This window comes from Pan paniscus, chromosome 6 (genome assembly GCF_029289425.2).
Source record: "Pan paniscus chromosome 6, NHGRI_mPanPan1-v2.0_pri, whole genome shotgun sequence".
NCBI lineage: Eukaryota > Metazoa > Chordata > Mammalia > Primates > Hominidae > Pan > Pan paniscus.
In genome coordinates, this window is record NC_073255.2 from 154,602,292 (window position 1) to 154,623,988 (window position 21,697).

The following is a 21,697-nucleotide window of genomic DNA, read 5'->3' on the forward strand; positions in this document are numbered from 1 at the left end:
GTCAAGGATAATATTATTGAAAGTTCACTTCTAAATGTTCTTGGGCATGGACCACTGAGCTGGGAAAAGCAGGCATTCCAATCCTGAACATTATCACTGATGAGCTGGATAAAGTTCTCTGACTCCTGTCAGTTAACAATATTTCCAACTGCTATGACTCATGTTTGCTATTTTGTAATCATTTCTACCTACCAGTTAACCATTTGGGGTGAGCAGGTACTGTCCAGGGCATAACTGAGCATTATGTATGGTAAATCAAAATCTCAATTTAATACTATGAAAGAGAATGAACTTTAGCTTAAAGGGATTAAAAAATCTATATGCAATGTTATTAGTAGAGTACTGAAAGAATGCAGTTATAAGCCAGTTTTACTTATAAGGCACTGACCTAACTCTGTGATCTTAAAATTTCATGCCAACCACCCCAGAAGCAAAGATCCTAAATAATAGGGAAAAGGTAGACATAAAGAAAAAACAAAGCCAAATAATTTCAGTGGAGGTTTATGGGCCCCTATTGAGTGTTTTGTGACTGCAGAGGGATACTGATCATTATAAGCTTAGAAAATGTTTCAACTAAAATTATTGGGTCTGTTTTCTAGAATATATTATTTTGGAGCCTCTATTACCCACTTAGCTGGTTGCTAGAGTAGAGGTATTAATAGAAGTCCTTTTTAGGGCAGTGATTCTCAGGTGTGGTCCCCAGACCAGCAGCATCAGTATCACCTGGGAACTTTATAGAAATGTAAACTCTTAAGCCTCATCTCAGATCTACTGAATCAGAAACTCTGGGCATGGGGCTACCAATCTGACTTAACGACCCCTCCAGGAGATTCTAATACACTAAAGTTTGACAAGCGTTATTCTGGGAAAAATCTAGGTTCTATCTACAGTCTCTTCATCTTTATATAGAAATCAGTCTGCCTTCTACTCAGGCACCCATCTTGTTTAATTTTTTAAAAAATTTTTCATAAAACAACCTGGCCTTATTTTGGTGATTTGGTGATTTTGGCTTTATTCATCTACCTTTAATTTCCCCTTGACATACGTTTTTCATGCAGTATTTCACATTGCTATACTAAATATATTTCAGTAAGCTACAGTACACTTTAAAAAATAATAGGGTAGAAGACAGAGAAATAGGCAATAAATACGAACAATCTAAATTTGGGCTAAGTCATCAGACCATTTGCTAAAGCTGTCCCTTTATAATGTGGCTTTTTCTCTGGTTTGGTATCTCATGCCAATAAAGTCCACTTGGCTAAGACAAGACAATGGTGCTTCAATCAGGTAAATAAAGTCCACTTGGCTAAGACAAGACTATGGAGCTTCAATCAGCTCCATTCAGGCGTGTTCTTCGCTGGGTTGTGGACACCTTTACTTGGGTAGTATAACAGTATACTACACAAGTAGTCTACTACTGAAGAGTATAAGTGCTTTTGACCTTTCCCGATTTATATTACAAAGGCAATGCAACCACTTCTGGAAAAAAAAATTTCTATTTTCTATCCTCTTTTGATACTTTATTATAAGGCACAAAACATAATTGTTCCCAATTACACTGTTTATCTCTGGAGTTTTGAGCATCTATACTTCTAAAGGTTTTGTTCAGCTCATCAGCAACTAGTTGGAGAGAATGGATTTCTGTGTTCTCTAACTTAGGATGTGACTAATTTTTATGCTGTACTACTTATTTTTCATTCAGCCCTGTGATACAAAATTAATTCATTTTTCACTATAGAATTTTATACTGAATATGTGTAACACCACAGATTTCTCAAGTAATATATATAAATAACATGAAAAATATAAAACTAAACTGTTTTCTCAGATTTTCAAAAAATAGGAAGTTTTTTAAAGAAAAAAGCTCTAGCAATGAGTCATTAAAAATGTTTATATCTAGCTTATTACATCTCTGCATATATATATGTGTATATATATATATATGTATATGTACATGTATATATATTTTTTGAGGCAGAGTTTTGCTCTTTTCTCCCAGGCTGGAGTGCAACAGCGCCATCTCAGCTCACCACAACCTCTGCCTCCCAGGTTCAAGCGATTCTCCTGCCTCAGCCTCCCTAGTAGCTGGGATTACAGGCATGCACCACCACGCTGGGTTAATTTTCTATTTTCAGTAGAGACGGGGTTTCTCCATGTTGATCAGGCTGGTCTTGAATTCCTGACCTCAGGTGATCCACCCATTTCAGCCTCCCAAAGTGCTGGGATTACATGCGTGAGCCACCATGCCCGGCCACATCTCTGCTTATATTATTAACCACTGGTCCTCCTTTACTTAAGAAAACCCAGGATCTGAGACTATTATTTGTTGAATGAATAAAAAATTATACCTCCCTTGTCTGCCCTAGTTGTAAAAATAATCAAAGCATAGGTATTTGTTTTCCTGTTTGACAGATTAATCTGAGGCTCAGAGGTTAAAGGACTGGCTAGGCTAATGAACAAGACATTTAATTAACGGGAAAGAGATTCAAACAAGGGTCAGACACTTTCCAAATCCTACAAGCAAAACAAAATAAAGCAACCTCTATTTTATTTTGTTTTTCTAGTTGTAGAGTTTACAAATATATTGCAAATTATATATACGGGGGGGAAAAACGGACTGCTACTCACTGTGGTTTTTACACTTCGATTGGTTCCAGCTTCCAACAAGAGTTTAATACATTCTTTATTTCCATTTTTACAGGCCAGGTATAGAGGTGTCTGTCCTCCATCAGCAGCATGATTAATGTTAGCATCATATGAAATTAATAATTCTACACACCTAAACACAAGATTAGGATTAATTACATAAAACCTGGGTTTGACCTTTGAAGCACCACCTAACCAAGATATTAAATACAGAAAAGAAAGCAATGTTGCATCTTTATATACATCAATTGTTTCTATTTACATATATCAATTATTATGGATCTTATTACATGAATACTGTTTTTTTCACAAGGCTAGAAAATATATTCTAATCATAAAATTTAATTTCTCCCAGGAAATTTTGAAAAGTGCTAATACCTGCTTTATGACACTTCCCTATAACCAACTTGTGAAAGTAGAGTCCTTAGAATTTAACTTACTGGGATGAACGGTTTAACTGTACTTGATAAATATATATTATTTTGGTTCAAAATAGTTTGAACTTTGAAAAAAGGCTGCTGAGTCATTCTGAGATTTTCACTTGAGAAAATAATTATAAATAGCATAGACAGCAGGGCACCATGTGCCTTCTCTATAAAAGGCAGCAGAAAGGCTGAGAAAAGGGTTGCTTTGGGGAGAAAAGACAGCAGAGGTTGTCCTGTCTCCTGAAGTCAGGCTAGTTGATGAGGAAAAGATAGCTAAGCAGAAACTCACTGTCCTGAGAATCAAGGAGGAAAGAAATGAGCTAAAGTCAAGACTTTGTGACACTTATTTACTAGCTAAACATGTAGAGCTTAAGTTGTAAAATTAGTTGAGAATAAACTTAGAAAAGAGGGCTAAATCATAATCAAAGTAAGAAGCAATCCACTTCATCTTTTATTTTCACTCCAATGAATGTTTTTCCTAATTTTCCATTGCAGTATCTGATTTATACATTTTTTTTAAATTAAGTGACATGTTGATATACATGTGTATCAGACACATTTAAATTAACCAATCCAGCCTGGCACGGTGGCTCACACATGTAATCCCAGCACTTTGGGAGGCCGAGGGGGAAAGATGACAAAGTCAGGAGATCCAGACCATTCTGGCCAACACGGTGAAACCCGTCTCTACTAATATACAAAAAATTATCTGGGTGTGGTGGCGTGCACCTGTAGTCCCAGCTACTCGGGAGGCCAAGGCAGGGGTATCGCTTAAACCCAGGAGGTGGAGGTTGCAGTGAGCTGAGATTGCACCACTATACTCCAGCCTGGCGACAGAGCAAGACTCCGTCTAAAAGAAAGAAAGAAAAAAATCAATCCCCAGATTTCTCCAGGGTCCTTCCTGTTTGCAGAGTTATCCATGCTTCCATTCCTGTGACTGCTATACTGCCCAAGAAAGTGGCCCTACAGGTTGCCTGGTGAAAGTAAAGGTAAAAAGCACAGCTCAGGAGAAATTCCTTTTGAAGGAGTCAGGATATGTCCCAAGAGTAACAGCAAAATCAGTGTCTAGGGTTCTCAATGACAAACTCAGGGTAATGAGGTATGTGGTAGATATGCAAAAAAGTGAATCATGCTATACATAAATAATTCATTTTGAATTTAAAAAAATTATATTTATGATTAATAACATGGAGTCAACCTTAAAAACCCATATTTCAATAATTCTGGAATTTGTTAAAGAACATTCCTATCGGGACAGTTAGATTAAAAAGTTAAAAGCAACTTGCGTTTCCCACAACCTGCCATTTCAGCACAGGCAGAGAAAGCAACTTAGCTATTTTCTATTTTTTTAAGTTAAAATATGACTTTTAATGTTAAAAAGTCATGCCTATATCTAACTGACTTAGTAAGCTACTAAAGAAATCATTGCTAAAGTTAGGTGTATTTTAATTAATAGGGTCTCTTTAGCTTAATGCTCAAACTACTTTCAGTACATAAAATTCATGCTTCGATTTTGTTTTAAATGGTAAAACAAGATGAATAATTAGAATACATTACCACTAGGAAATTTAGATTATTACAACCAATATAATTCTATGTTCTACTTTTAGTGACATCATAAGTAAAAAATCTTTTAAGGGGTTGGAATGGTGTAAAACAGTGAAAAACAAACTTCTCAACAGTCCTTCATCTCATGACATATGTGTTGATATGCCATAGATGATCTTCCAAAGAAAGTTCATTCACGTTCAGTTGGGACACAGCCCAGTTCTCTTCTTCACTTCCCTCAAACATTAACTATTATTAAGAGCAAATTTAGAATCCTAGTTTGCATTTAAATCCTCAAATATATTTAGTGAATTTATTTGCCAGTGATTTTAAGCACTAGTTTACACATTCAGCCGGAACTAAAATACGTGTGCAAATTATAAAAAGAGGCTCCTTTGATGGTGGGAAAAAAAGAATTAAGAGCAACTTACTCGAAATGTCCCTGAGCAGCTGCAGCACACAAGGGTGTGAAGCCATTTTTATCAGCAGCATTGACTTGGGCTTCTGCACTCAGCAGCAATCTCACACAGTCTATGGATTTTAATAGAAAGCCATGTAAATTCCCCATTTGGAGTTATGATGTGCCAAATTCTATACAAGCTGTAGATAGATTCTAAACCCAAAGGGACTCTCCCCTGCACAGTTCATCTCACAATTCCATCATGGCAGACCTGAGACTCTGTAGACTATTTTACAGGAAAAGCAGCCTATTTTCCCAAAGATTATAATACCCCAGACTCACTAAGATGCGTGTGTGTGTGTGTGTGTGTGTGTGCATGCACATGTGCCCATGCGCATGTGCGTTTTGGGAAGAGTTGCTGCTGAGTAAAAAAAAAGTCATGTGCCAGAAAATGCTTTACCAGATCTTTCCAACAGTCTATCCCAGAAAATAATGTTCCTGGATGGAGAATCAAATTCATTTACCAAACTGAAATACCATTCTTTGTATTTAAATAAATTATTACTTTATGATGGTTAATTTAATCTTTAAACTGCTTTTGGATGGTGGGCATCCTACACTTAACTCCATGAATGAGGCTAAAGGACAGCCCATCGAAAGTCACCTAACTCAGAAATAAATATCACCTAGATGTCACATTCCTGATGTTACTTACTAGATTTACTTCTTCTATATTAAAGAAAATCTCCATAGTGATTATGAAGAATTCTAGAATACTTTAAAAATAACGGGCTCTCTGAGGTCACTAGAATCCTCCATTTATCTGAATTAATCGACAATCATATGGGCTTCCATATGCAACGCTATCTGACTTTGCATTTGCGGTCAAGTCCTCTCTTTTTCTGCACTCCCATATGTTTTGGTATATTTGACTACAGGATTTGCATTTTAAAGAACAAGAATAATTCCCAGTCTTCATCGATATACCATTTATAGTTACACAACTTCTTGGTTCTTTTAAGACATTCAAATAACTATAAATTGTTCCAACTGTGGAACAATTTCAGGCCCATGACCTTACCTAACTGCTAAAACTTTCCCTCACTGTAGCATGTAGCACTAAAGTTCTGATAATTAGACTTTCTCATATATCAGGTATTTCTAACAGACCATAAATGCAAACTAATCTTTGCATAAAACAAAGATTACTTTTTACTAGCTCTGGTAAAACTTTACATTAATGAACTGTACGATTCGGATTTTTTAAATGTTTATAAAAACTTTAAATCTCATGTTTAAAAAAACTATCCATTACCACCTGTAAAAGAAAAATAAAACTAAATTGAACTTTCTGCTCATTACAATTGATACATGGGCTTTTGACTTTCCATCCTTTTGCAAGTGTGTGGTACAAGATCTCGCCATATTTACCTGTATGTCCATTCTTAGCAGCAGAATACAAGGCAGAATGGCCATCTTCACAGGAGTAATTAATGTCCAGTCCTTCTTCATTAAGCAGCATTGATAATAAAGTGACATTTCCCTGGGCAGCAGCTTGCTGAAGAAGGGTGGGCCTGCCAGCCAGGGGGGCAGGACCACCACTCATTAGCAAAGGGGTTAGGGAGGGTGACCAGCCTGTAGGTTAAAGTGACCCTCGTTAGAGAGTAGGAGCAAGGACAAGAGACAGATATTACCCATTCTTTTCTGAATTACACACACACAAACATATGAACATGTGTCCCTAGAGGATTATGTGGTTTCTAACATTATCAATCTGTTAATATTTACTTAGCATGAATCTGGACTGTTATTTCAGATCTTACATCTGCTGCTAATTAAATCAACATACATGGTAAAAAATCATTTTTAGTCATGAGTCTTGCACAGGTAAGTGTTAAAGTGGTGACTGGTTTTAGGAAAACTTAAGATGGCTGTCTCATTTTAAAAGTTCAAATTTCTCTTCAGGATTTTAAAACAATTTGAATTTTAAAATGTAAAGGTTTTACAAGGTAAAGTTTTCCTCTAATTCAATATTAATCTGGAAAAGTAAACTGATATTTTTAGGTATAAGAGAAATAATTGTAACAGATTTTTCTTTTTCAACAAGGTTTCTAAAATGTTTAATTACAAATTTTATGTAAACCGTTAAGATGGACCAAAGAGTCTATTCATATTCCTTGAATTCCCTTATTTGGGAATAGAAATAATGGAGGCCAACTGCTATTCAGTATTAAGAGATAATAAAATATATATAACTGGATCTAGAGTTCACCAGCACAAATATTCAATATACAATTGTGAAGACTGTATCATCTGGCCACCTTTACAAAATGCCTAACAAACTTTTAATCAGCCAACAAAACAGGACACTCAACTATATAATTTTAACAAAAACAATGAGTTATAGTTAGATATTTCTCATCAGTATTTAGCAGCTTTAGAAGAGAGTCTGTTAAGTGTGTGAATTCGGCTGCATATAGCATGAAAAATTTTCTGAATTCTTCCTTGATCAAAAGGCTGTAAAAACAGTAAAGTAAAAAATGTTCATTCAATGTGACATATAGGTATTTGTGTATTTTAGACTTAAATACAGTGAATTTTCAAAATAAGACATTTTCCGCTTTTTCCTTATAGGGTTCTAATACCTGTAACATCGTTGTGCATATGTACATATATTCATCCCTAAGGGCACACTTTCACAGACCAATTAGGACTGTTTTGTCCTGACCAAAGTGATTACAGATGGAGGGCTTTATTCTAAATAGTGCTTCACAATGACTAGACCCTGAATTTCTATATGCACAATACATCTCATTGTGCATAAAACAAAGATTACTTTTTACTAGCTGCAGTAAAATTTTATGTTAAGGAACTATACCATTTGGATTTTTAAAATGTTTTGTAACTATCCACTACCACCTGTAAAAGAAAATTAAAACCATATTGAACCTTCTGCTCGTAACAATGGTCACATGGGCTTTTGACTTTACATCCTTTTGCAAGTGTGTGGCATGATGAGATAAGATCTCGCCATATTTACCTGCATGTCCTTTCTTAGCAGTGGAATACAAGGCAGAATGGCCACCTGATTACGATATGTGGTAATATCCCTTTAGTAAGATACAACAGATGGATGTTTTATACTCTCTGTACATTGGTATCAGCATAATTATTCTAAGCATATGAGAGTCATATTAGTACATACGTAATACTCAATTCTTATGATTAAATCCTAAATTACTTGCCTTAAATTATCTTAGTATTTTAAAAGTACACATCAAAGGAACTTAGTATTTAAAAAATCTTTATTAAAAAGGTAAAACAAAGCCAATTATACAAATGAAACTACACTGCTAATAAAAAGCTGGATATTATAACTTTATAATCAATTATTTGGGTCTATGAATAATTTATTGTTTTTAATCCTATTAGGACTACATGTAGTGACATACAAAATTAAAATGCTCATAAAATTCAATATTTATCTAAACTTTATGATATTTTCCTACTGATACTCATTAGCTCTTCTTACAAAAGTAGTATTTTTACTTCATACTTACAAGAAGGCTCCTCTCTGGTACATTTTACCTTTTGTATTTTCTTAAAAACAAACAAACAAACAAAAAACAGGCCCACAAAAATTAAATCAGTACTTATTAGAAATGGATAAACAGAGAAATTATAAACACGAAGGCATAAAACCTCGACTGCAAAGCAAACACAGGCAATATGAAGGCATAACACTACAGTCCTCTGTGGAACAGGAGGGAATGGGGCTCATACTCAGCCTCTCTTTCATTCTCTCTTTAGATCTCATCCAAGGGGTCTTGGTTGTTGATATTCTTTTATGAATACCAATATATGTAAATGGTTTGCTATTCTTTTGGGTTTTGTTTACATTTTTCTTTTTTCACCATAAATCTAGGCTTTTCGGGGGAGGAGACAGTTTAAATATATTTTTCAACTGCCTTATACGGAAATATTCAATTGCAGCTGTAATTTCCTGGGAAACCCTATTTTTAATAAGTTATCTGAAAGACAAATTTTTTTTTTCAATTTGTTTTCAATCTTTAGACCACTCAAGGGTCTTCTTACACAGAACTACAGAAGATATATCAGTTGCCTTACTTTTTAGAGGTCTGCAATATATTTTTAAAATCTTTACAAAAGAAAAATGCTTTATAAATACCAAGTATTTTTAAACTGTAAATATGTTTTATATCTTCACTAACGTTTCCAATGTTGTCTAGCATAGACAAGCTTATTTTAATAAATCCTGCCTAAATATGGGAAAAATAGGACTTCATCATGAGACTATACTGTTCATCTGAAATTCCCGACAATCATAAAAATGGTAATACTTAGTTAAGAGGTTAAATAGTGGTTAAGACAGAACAGACCGGTATTCATACAGCTACTCTAATGATGTTAGCAAAAGGTCAATCAGTTTTGCAGTGTCATACGCAAACATTAGTAAGGTAAGCATCCTGCACAACATGCCAGGAGGAAGGGAATGACTGGACATGCAATGGCAGAGGGAAGGAGTGAGAACAGCTTCCGGCATCAGCTTCAGAGGGTGGAGAAGGTTAATATCATAGCCCAGATCATTCTTGTTTTCTGATTTAGCCTTTAAGCCAATCATACATGGAGGATAATTTTTAAAAGATATGTTTCAATAGGGAAAAGGTGTAAACCAAATTAAATCAAATGCATCAAATAAAAAAAGAAAAAACAGAAAAAACAATTTCCAAGGGTATGGAAACTCAGTTGCCTGGAGTGATTTCTGGTTTAGGCTTCTATTCATCTAACATTTGAAATGTGTTTATTTGGCAAGTTCAGGAGGAACAAGAAATTCTAGTTCATTTAGAATTAAGAATGTTATTAAAAAATTTAACATTTGGCTATAAAGGTTGCCAAATAGAGTTTGGGTAATTTATACTACAATTCATTAAAAGGGTAACTTCTGTCATTCCAATTTTCCTTGGGGCTCTTAGTCATAATTTTTATAGATAAAAGCTTACATGGAAACACAGGATTCTAGAGTTGGAAAGATCATGGGCCAATAGTTCTCCAAGGAGGGAGAGGTAGTTTGAAAATTTATCAGGCAAGTTTAAAACTTTTTTTGTTTGGGAATATTATTATATAATTTTGGTTCAATGTTTTGAGACATGGTCTCACCGTGTCACCCAGGCTGGTGCACAGTGGCATGATTATGGCTCACTGTAGCCTTGACTTCCCGAATTCAAGTGATCTTCCCACTTCAGCCTCCTGAGTAGCTGGGACCACAGCTAATTTTTATATTTTTTGTAAAGATGGGATTTCGCCATGTTGCCCCGGCTGGTCTTGAATGCCTGGGCACAAGTGATCCTCCTGCCTCGGCCTCCCAATGTGCTTGGATTACAGGTATGAGCACTGCAGCCAGCAATGCTCTTGTTTTTAAATGAAAAAGCTAATGGCTCAGAGGGAATTAGCTCTCTAGGGTGATACTTAGAAAGGGGCAGAAATGGACTAATCCCGCCTTACTATACTTAGTTCAGTGCTTGTTTGATCACTGAAATTGGAAGAGACAACTGCCAGGTATTTGACAGATGTGTGTTGTCCCTGTGCCTTGCTTTGGGCAATCACAATGGAATCATTGGCTGTTTGGAAGGTTAATCCCCTTCAAAGGGCTCATGACCTGGAGAGGCACAAGCTCAACCAGGCACAGACAGGTTAGTAAGCAGGGTGGAGGCAGCTCTGGTGTTTCTTAGTTGCAATGGTCACAGTGGCGAAAATAGGGGCAATCTAAATACAAAACAGAGTTGAAATCCTCTATCTTATTTGGAAAGATCAGCTGAACTACATTTATACTTGAGTTGTAGAGTCGTACACCCCCATTGTGTAAGTGTAATCACACTTCCATTTCCCAGTCTAGGTGCTCAGTAAACACTTGCTGAATGACTCAAGGCCTCCAGTGCCTCCATTCTCCCTTAATAAGCCACATCTTCTAAGCAAATGACATAGAAACTGGTTATTCTACCAAAAGTAATTCAGAAGTTCTGAGAGGAATAAATAAATAAAATACTTTGGTAAAACTGCAAAAGTCAGAGAGTAGAAAATAAGGAATCCGATTTCCGTATCTTCAGTCGCTGGTATTTTTTTGGTTTCTGGTCTATATTGTCTTTTGCTCTCCAGACATAAGTGAAGGGCATTTTTCAGAGGAGTTATAGCTCTTTTATCTAAAATCTTACTGAATCCTAGGGCAGGACCTCCTGGTGAATAGATAATAGATTAGTAAATCTCTGTCTTTAAAAGTTAACAGATTTTAATCCGTTAACTTTTCAATCCTGTTGACAAAATGTTCCTCAGTCATAGATCCTGGTTTTAAAGCTTCTCTGCCGAAACCAAAGGGCACGTGCAGCTAAACCCAGGACCACAGTAATGACTAAGGCAACAAGTGGCAAAGCCTCAAGGTCTCAAAGTAAAGATGGCTTTGTATTTTTTTAAGTGACAAAACTTCTATATCCTAGGAAGTGTTTTCTACTTTACAGTCTATGCATTTATGGCAATAGCACTGCCACTGCTCCACACATTTCTGGAACTTGTGTTTTGTGACTGCCCAAAGATCTTATAGTACATTCTCTATTCTCCTGAGTAGCAAAATTCCTCTCTGAGGGTGGATTTAATTTGTAAGAAACAGCCAAAATTATTTTAGGCCACGAGAAGAGCTGTTCAACTCAGTAATACCATTTTGGATCAAAAATATAGAATGCTGAATGCCTGTAAAGACATCTCAAAATAATACTAAAGTCAATTCCATAGGAAATTCTCAAAAATACTGTAAGCAACAATATCATTGAAGCAGTAATATCACCTCTATTTATTGATTACTCATGCTATTCTAAGCTCAATACCAAGCTGACAGGTTATAGGATCCGATCCTCCTAACAGCCACCCTCCCCCATATGAGTAGCATAAGAAGTCACCAAAAATGCACAATTGTAAATGGCAGAGACTAGATTTCAACATAGATCTAACTTCCAAGTCCATGCTGCTTCCAATTCCCTATTTCGCCCCTCAAAATATGGATAAAGCCTCTCAAAGACCTTAATTTCAAGTTGATAGCTTATAATTGGACAAATAAATCCTAGTGTACTGCTGTCATCACCTGATAATTAGCAAATATGATGCTATTTGCTTTTCTCTCTCTCCCTTCAAAGTATTAAATACAACAACGGTTCAAACCTTCCTGTAATTATAAAAGTTCTCTCCCATTAGAACCAACAATCTCCACCAACCACTAAGATCCCATGGTAGGAGAGACTTCTTCAAAGTGTCAACAGAACTTTGTCATCCACATTTTGAGGGGTAAAATTGGGAACTGAAAACAGCATGGACTTTGCAGTTAGATGTGTTTGGAATCTAGTCTCTGCCATTTACAATTATGTATTTTTGGTAACATTACTTTAGAGCCACATTTGTTTAGTAAATAACTAATCCAGTCATGTCAATAAAAAGCAATGCTTTCTCTAGCACTGTATAACAAAAGGGAAAAATCGACCTCTTCTTTGTTCAAGAGTCCCAGATTCAGTGACTTCATAAGCCACACCTGCAGTGGAAACCTTCTGTGACATAGCCCACATGCTATGTTAACCATCTGTGCCCGAGTGTTGGAAGACAGCAGCACTAAATAGGGTACGTGGCTTTTGAAATAAACTAAACTTAGAACAGATTTATAAATATTCACACTCCATTTCTGAAGGTAAAAAAAAAAAAAAAAAAAAAAAACCGAAAACACCAAACTGATATTAGAACTTAAAATATACCAATTACGGAACAAATCTAGTCAATTTGGTAATCCAACATAGTGTTAATAAGTACTTGAAAGGTCTTTAAAAATGTCATCTCAGAAGGAACAGAATTAAACACATACTGTCTGATGATGACCCATTGAGGTCTTGCGAGATAAATATTTAATAAGAAGGAATACTCTTTTCTCCCATGTAAATATTTTAGTCTCTCTAAATTAATGGTCTCCATGTGCTTTAAGCCACTACTTTCAGGTTATCTTAAATGAAGAAAGCACTTAGCATAGCGAAACCACAATTCATATAGCAAGATGAATCACCATACCCTGGAGCCTTTAAAAAAAATACAAAAAAAGAGAGAGAAAGAAAAGAAATGGGGGTGGGGGGAAGCATCAAATTAAAAAAAAAAGTTTCAAGGCAATGTGAAGAAAATCAAGGCAAGTGAGAAGAGAGGCCATATTCTTTAAAAAGGGTATAACATTTCAATCCCTTTACCTGATGCTGTTACCAGGAGGCTGTCTGAGGCACCTGGTCTACAGGATGAGGCACTAACGGGGTTTATGGAAGAGCAAAAGGCAATGGTGGTAGGAATGACAAGGGAACTGTCTGAACATGCAGGTTGGTTCAGTCCGGGGGTTGCAGCAGGCCAGGCACCCACCTGAGACGTGGCCAGGGCTGAAACGGCACAGCCTGCAGGTGCCACAGTTAAATCTATGGATGGTTTTGGTGGCAGCTGAGGGGAGGATGACTTAGGAAGGTTCTCCTCATTGATCACCCTGTTCCCTTGTGGCAAACTGGAAGGAGTCGAAGCCACAGTTTTGTTATCAACTTTGGCCCCTGTGTTCGAGGCCCTGCTGCTGTCTATAATAACCTTGAGTTGGGGGTGTGGTGGAGAAGGAGTTTGGGAGAGCCCTGGCTTTTTTGGAGGGATAGGAGGAGGATTTCCTCTGTCAACTCGTGCTACACCATGAGTCTTTAAACTGGTCCGACCAACTGGAGGGTGGGTGCCAACATCCCCTGTTGGGGGCGCTCCAGGCCTTGAGGGAGCACCTGCTTGAGGGCTTGTAAATCTTGACAGTGCTTGGGTCACAGTATTCCGAGCTAGTTGTTTGGCCACTAGGTTGTCACGACTTGTAGGCGAGACATCTCTTGACGGAGGACTTTGGGTAGTATTTCCATTTTGGTCTGGGTCGTTAGCATTGCCCTGAAATCTAAATCTAGCTGCTTGGATTCGTGGGTTTAGACCTGGATGCAAAGAGGTGTTGGCACATGGTGAATGTAAACTGTGCATAGGTGGAGCTTGCGAGTTCTGAGGAGCTATGCCTGGTGTTTGAGCGGTGGGAGGGGCAGCGTTACTGGGAAGTGGGGGTGTGCTACTGGTTGGATCTGGTGTTGAGCCAGTGCTTGGTCCATTTTCCTCAATTTTGTTTGCACTTGGAGGTGGGAAAGCGGGTACAGAAGCGCCAATCAAGTCACCATAGGAAGCCTGCCTGTCAATACCTGGTCTGGCCATAGTGGCACTGGTGCACACGCTCCCTTTTGCATTTGCAGAAACTAGGGGACTCCCTGTGGAAGGTTTTACAGGCATAGTTAAAGGCAACTTTTTCATGTGGTCCGCACTTTCTGTCACTAGGTCTGTCTGGCATGCAACAGACCTTGTCACAGTTCCTTCTGTTCCCACAGATATGGAAACCAAACGCCTATCTTTTGTCTTCCGTGGAAGAGAGAGGCTTGGTTTGCTGTCACTTCCCCTTTTCAGTTGCTCAATCATTTTCCTCATCTTGTCTATCTCCTCTTTGAGGTCAGTGGTGTGTGCTTCTTCCCGGTTCAGCTTGGCACGAAGCTGTTCCCGCTCGGTGTCAAACTCAGAGAGTTGTTTTTCCATCTGAGCTTCCATTTCTGTGCTTCTTCGTTTCTCAGCGGAGAGTTCCTCTTCTAATTCATTCGTCTTTTTCTTTTCCTCTTCCAGTTTGGCCATTATGTCTTCGAGCTTCTGGGCCTCCTCTATGACTTTGCCTGAGAGCTGCTTGCACTCTTTGACCAGCATCAGGACCACCTGCTTGTTCTTGCCACGCTCTTCCTCAAGGCGGGCAGCCAGCTTCTTGTGCTCTTGCTCAAGGGCTTGTAGCTGAAGCTTCTCCATTTCCAGCTGAAAGAAATTCACAGGAAAACCCTGATTAATATACAGAATTTTCTTTTCATCAAGGAAATGCTTTTTGTGAGATTTTTATTAATTTTCTAACAATTACATAATTCGGGTTAGCAAAAACACCACATTTTCAAAAAGTGTTGTGATAAGAAATATTTTAAAGACCCATTAAAATGAGAAAATAGACGTAAATGGCTTTATAAAGACATCTAAATTACAACAATAGAGAATTTTTAAAGTCTATTGAAGTTAACTACAGAAAAAGAGAACAATAACCAGATGCTTTAAATCACAGCACAGGGATCAGAAAGGTCTATTTTTGTAAAAACACAGCTCTGTGATGGAATTGGTGATATTTTTAAAAAAGATTTAATGCTTTAAAATTATTAATCTCTGAGGTAAAGTATCATGAAAAGTACTGAAAACCGAGGACTTCAGTTAAATTCTAAGCCCCCATGTTTGCTAATTGTATTACCATCATAGGTAACTTCTTTGAGCTTCCTATGATGAGTTGTTGTGGAAATCATAAAATTATATATGAAAGAAAGTTCTTTGAAAACTCTAAAGAGCTAAAGAACGATCTTATTAGAACTACATTTGGTGTCAGTGAATCTGGAGCCTGACCTTGTCTCCTACTTTGATCCTGCTTACTCCCTTAGCTTCACTGGATGCCTGGAGTTTCCTAAACATGGTCCTGCCTCGGGGTCTTTGTCCTTGCTGTTCTCTCTGCATGGGATTCCCACCACACACCTTCCCGTAGCGCTCCCACAGTAAGCCACGTGTGCATGGCACAAGAGTGACCTGTGGGAGGGTGAGTAGGAGCAAAATTCCAGCCCTCTCTCCCTTCCTTGGATTTCCCTACTCACCCAGCTGCCTGCCCAGGCATGAAGCCAGGGGTGCCTTTTCCTTCACAGAAAGGCACTGTCTGTTCACCAAGCCACAGGCCCTTAGGATTGGTGCTTTCCAGAGTGAAATCATTTTTCTAACTGATCAGCCTAGACAGGGAGCTTTCAAAGCTTTTCTTTCTCCAGATGGGGCTTTCTAATAGCTCCCAATAGCAAAAGCTCCCAATAGCAGAAGAGGTTGGCTTGTTCATTTCTTCCAGACTTCTGCTCAGCTGTCACCTTTACAATGAGGCCTTCCCTCACCACCCTGTGGGAAATAACAGTTGATAAACTCCCACCCTTGTGTTTATCAACCTTTGTTCACTACCTGCCTGCACCCCCCTCACCCCAAGTATGACTTTACTGAGGGCAGGGACTGTGTCCTTAAGACCTAGAACAGTGGCTGGCACACAGTGGTGCTTAATAAATTGTATATTGAATGAATGAGCTGAAATTAACATAGTTCCACTGATAACAATCAACTTCCGTTACTGATGGGCTTTCTGGCTAAGTGGGCAGCCTCACAGTGGCACTAGTCTAACATGTTACTGCAAATTTTTCACTTCTGTCTAGGGAAGCATCTGTCATGAGGGGCTCATGAAGGACAAAGGACTCACCCCAAGCTGGGATACAGAAGCCAGGTTGGCCTACACGCCTCACTTCCCCAACTAGTGAAATGTTCCACTGGCGGTCCATAATGGGCCTTATGGTTCCTAAAGGTTAAAGTACATCTACCTGATTATAAAGATGTGGATAGGACTTGTTTTCTCCTGTAGATGTTAAACACAAATATCCTCTCAAGAGAGTCACTACTTATTTGAGTCAAATTTTTGTCATCAATAACAAAGGAAGATACTCTCATGATCTGTAAGTCCTGACGATGTTCCTGTTTCTTACCCTGTTACAAAAATCCATGACTCCTTTCCCCTCACAGTCAGTCATGGGACCAAAAGGAGAAAATGGCTTGCTATACAACTAATGGTCAGAGATAGTGTTTCTTTACTTTGGGATGCTTCCTGCTTTGACAAACAATTGCTAAATAGCATTGGGATGTGTCCCATAAATAGATAATCAGGAATATAGATTATTCCTCAAGCATAATTACACATATACTTTATTCTACTGGATAAAATTTTGGGAGTAATTCATAAGTAGATTAGGTAAGACTGGGGAACAATAGTGTTGTCATATACTGTTTTTATATGTATATCTTATTCACGTGGGTGCCTTGCACAAATTTGACATATTATTAACTAAAACACATTGAACTCTTCTGAGATGCACCAAATAACAGACTGGTATTAGAAGGCATATGCAAAGTTAGAACTATTAAGAAAATTTAAATCGTATTTTATACTAACCCCAACAAAAAAACTTCTTACAGCAATGTAAGAAAAACATAAACTAGGCCAGTTTTCCGCTAACTATTAAAATACAAATTTCATCATTTGCCTCTGAAGGTAGAGAATTTTAAGAGCTACCTTCATTTTACAAAACAATAACTAGAGGCCATATTAGTGTTTTTCCTAATGTCATCCAGCTAATGAGTGTCAGTCATGGCAATCACTCGGGGTTCTACCTGTCTCAGGTTTTTCTCACTGTATCTCACATCTTGTCTACAGTAATTCTGCACTATGGATCATCATCTTTCAGAATCAAATTGAGAAGGAGTTCCAAGTGGAGAGCAATTCAGCTAATCTCAAATATTTATACAGAAAACTATACTATTATAAAAGCATCTGTAATTCTTTTCTATCTTTGTCCTCCATCACTTGTGCTTTGTAAATCCTATCTCAAACTAATACATGTCTTAATAAAAGTTTACTACAGAGAGCAGAGCACAGAGGAAACCTCACAATTGATATACCTATAAACACATGGCTCTAAACTCAACCTCTGACTCCCAACCATCAATCACTCTACCTAACTTTATTTAGCTTCCTCTGCCATTTACTACAGGGGATATTTCAAACCTCTGCCTTTTCCCAAATCTTCACCCAGTGACCATTCAACTGACTTAGTCTCTCCTTACAGACTCCTTTATCAAAAACATTCAAACTCACTCACTTCCCCTCTTCATCCTATCTCCTCCTTTAAGCTTTTTCATAGCAACACCAATCTATATTTCCTTCCCTTCAATCTAAGGGGGAAAGGTTTCCAACTGCTCAGTGTTGGACTTTCCTTCAGCAATTAACTTCATTCTCTCCCGTCACCTCTGGGACTCACTCCGTCAGTTATTATGTTGCTCTTTTTAAAATATTAAACACCTTTTTCTCTACAGGAGCCTTCCAATCACAGTACATAAACATTTTTATATTAAAAAATCTTTGACCATTTCAGCTCAGAGACAAACTATGTGTACTTAAGAGAATAAGAGATGTAGTACAAAATAACATACTCCCATACTTTAAAAATAATTTTTATATTAAAAAATCTTTGACCATTTCAGCTCAGAGACAAATTATGTGTACTTAAGAGAATAAGAGATGTAGTACTAAATTCTGATCCCGAACTTACTAGCTGTGTGACCTTTGTAGGTTCTCTAAAAATTGGTTCTGTATGATCCTAATTATGTTATTTTATGGTTTTAAATAAGACAACACATGTAAATCACATAGCATAGTGCCCGGCACTAAAAAATACTAAGTTTTCAATTCATAACACAATAGACTACTTGTATTATTTTAATAATACAATACTTGTATTGTATTACTACTAATGATAATACTTGTGTGTGACTTTGCACTATATTTCTTCCTCTGAAAACACACTAGAGGCATACAAAAATCTAGAGAATACACCATATTAAACATGTAGATGAATGTTTTTATAAGTTAGATAGGGGTTATAATTTAGCAATTATGAAATATATCAGAGAAAGTTCTGCTACCAGTAATGGAGAAGCAATGGTTATTAGACTAATTCTCCTGCAGATAATAATTATAACCCCTTGAAAAACATATAAAACATAGTGATTTAAAGGCTCTTGAGAGCAATAAAAGAGGTAGAAATGAGAGAAGAGTAAACCCTCCTGTAAGAAAGGAGCCAATAGCATTGGATGAGATTTGCCTTCATGTAGCTGCTCAGCTGGAGGCAATTCCCTATTCTGGTAGCACTGGCAGCTGAAGCTCAAGTACAATGCACTGGTGATATGGGCTTGAGGAGTCAGAGGATGAAACTGAGGTTGCCACGGTTTACCAGCATCCTTATTTGATCCTTGAATTACACATTCATGGGGCAGACCCCACAGAATGACAGAAGGTGGCTGCTGAATGTCTGACAGAGCTGAGCAAAGACCTCAGATGCTGCCAACTGCAAGGAGACAGAATATGAATCTAACCAGGTTAACTGCTTACTAGAACAAAGTACAGCTCTTCAGCAGGTAACAGAATCCAGAGTCTGCAACATATCATATCATCCTCAGTGTTCAGTATACAATAAGAAATTACTAGACAATGAAATTAAGAAAAAGTGAATCCTAGTCTAGAGAAAAGTAGTCAATAAAAACTGGCCCAAGATGATCCACGCTGGAATTAGCGACCAGGATTTTAAAGCAGCCATTTTCAAAGAAAATATGGTCATAATAAATGAGGGGAAGGGGAATCCTGGCATACGAACGAAAACTATAAAAAAAGAACCAAATGTACAAACAGAACTGATAAGTGTAATATCTAAACTGACAAAAAGTTCACTGAATGGGCTTAATAGCAGATTTGAGAGAGCAGAAGAAAAATAATAATTAATTTGAAAATAAAGCAAAAGAAAGTATTCGATTTGAAGAGCATAGAAAAAAAGATTGAAAAAAATTGAACAGCATCTTATTTATATCTAGGGCAATACAAACTGGTTTAAATTCCATGAACTGGAGTTCCAAAAAGAGAAAAAAGACAGAATGCAGAAGAAAAATATCTTGGAAGAAAAAATGGCCCCAAAATTTACAAATTTGATTAAAAAGGCAAACTTACAAATCCAGGAAGCTCAGCAATTTCAAAGCAGAAAAATATAAAGTTATACCTAGGCATATCATAGTAAAACTGCTGAAAACAAAGACAAATAATCTTGAAATCAGCCAAAAAATTAAAGACATATTACGTACAGAGAATCTGCAACATAAATGATGGCAATGGTGATAATTTTCTCTAAAATATACAAAGCAGAACCTGACAGAAATACAGGAAAAATAGACAAATCTACAATAATAACAATATCTCACTTAAAAATCCTAGATTAAAAAGCTCAGCAAGAATATAAATAGTATATCTGAAAACACTATAAAAATCACCTGGCCATTGATATTTATAAGGTAGAATATACCAAAACTACAAAAGATATTCTTTTCAAACGCACTTGCTGAGCTATTGAGAACTACCAAACCAATAGATTTCAAAAGGCTAAAATCTTATAGAATGTGTTCTCTGACTAAAGCAGAATTAAACTGGAAATAAATCATAAGATATTAAGAAAACCTCAAAATTCAAAAATAAAACAATATATTGCTAAATAGTAAAGAGGATTAAGAGGAAATCACAAAGTAATTTAGAATATATTTGGGGCTGAATGAATATAAGAACGCAGCACACCAAAATTTGTGGGACTCTGAAAGCAGAGCATCTAAAAGCAGCTAAGGCCGATATGGCTTTAAATGTTTACTTTAGAAGAGCTGCCTCAAATCAATCATCCTAGTTTCACCTTAAGAAGATAGGAAAAGATGGACAAAGTAAATCCAAAGTAGAAGGAATCAAATACCAAAGAAATTGATGAAACAGAAGAAATAAATGATAGAGAAATTAACAAAGCCAAAAATTGTGTCTCATCTAAAAGATTAATAATATTGCTAAATATGTAGAAAACCAGATTTAGAAATAGAGAAAAACACAAATTACAAATAACAGGAATGAAAGAGGGGATATCACTACAGATTAAAAAAATATTAAAAGGATAACTTTGTGCCAATAAGTTCAACAAATTAAAAAATCCTCTGAAACTTACACTTTCAGAAATTACACAAAATGACATAGAAAACTGGAATGGCTTTATATTTTTTTAAGAGAAACTAAATTCACGATTAAAAACTTCTTCCCAAAGAAAACTCCTAGCTTATAAGGCTGTACTGATGTTCTAGAAAACATTAAAGAAAAAAAAAATGATGCCAAACTTATACCCTTTCAGAAAATAGAAAAGACTTCCAACTCACTTTGTGAACAAAAAATTACCTTTATACAAAACAAAATTTTTTTTAAATTTACAGAGAAAACATCTCTCTTGGACACAGACACAAAACTCTTTAGCAAAATATAGGCAAATGAAATCCACCAATATATTAAAAAAGTAATAAAAAGGTGACCATGTGAGATTTACCTTAGGGGTCTAAGTTGGTTTAATATTTGAAAATCAATCTGTGTAACTCAATATATTAAAAGATAAAAGAGAAACACCAGGATTATGTCAACAAATGCAAATAAACTATTTTTTAAATCAAAACCATTCATGATAAAAAAAAAAAACCTTCCAACAAAGAATAGAATGAAACCTCAAATGAGATAAAGAGCATCTATGAAAAGCACAGCAAACATTGTACTTAATGATGAAACATGAAATATTTTTTCCCTAAGAAAAAGACAATAAAGTCTACTTTCACTAATTCTGTTCAACACTGCACTGGAGGTTCTAGTCACTGCAATAATTCCAGGGCAGTGGTGGGGAAGAAGAAAAAGGCAGGCAGGCAAATAATTTGGAAAGGAATAAGTAAAATGTTCTCTACAGATCATATATTTTATATTTTTAACCTAGAAAATCATGAATATACAAAATAATGGCTAGAACTATTTAAGTAATATAGCAAGATTACAGAATACAGT

The 21,697-nt window shown here is 36.6% G+C and overlaps 1 protein-coding gene across 7 annotated transcripts in view; it reads right to left on the minus strand.

Annotated features, from left to right (window-relative positions):
• Nucleotides 1-21,697, minus strand: part of CTTNBP2 (cortactin binding protein 2) — a 161,953-nt gene that overhangs the window by 67,174 nt on the left and 73,082 nt on the right. For 5 of the 7 annotated variants that reach the window (XR_004672605.3, XM_003808646.6, XM_034964879.3 and 2 more), the window contains exons 4-7: nt 13,302-14,955; nt 6,451-6,654; nt 5,051-5,150; nt 2,629-2,779 (exon numbers count right to left, since the gene is read on the minus strand). Coding sequence is in view for 6 of the 7 variants with exons in the window: in XM_003808646.6 (XP_003808694.1) it covers nt 2,629-2,779; nt 5,051-5,150; nt 6,451-6,654; nt 13,302-14,955 (2,109 nt within the window). In the remaining variant the exon portion in view is untranslated. Of the gene's footprint in view, nt 1-2,628; nt 2,780-5,050; nt 5,151-6,450; nt 6,655-8,579; nt 8,620-13,301; nt 14,956-21,697 lie in introns of those variants that run through there. The other 2 variants (XM_008960712.5, XM_055115333.1) reach the window with 2 other exon arrangements.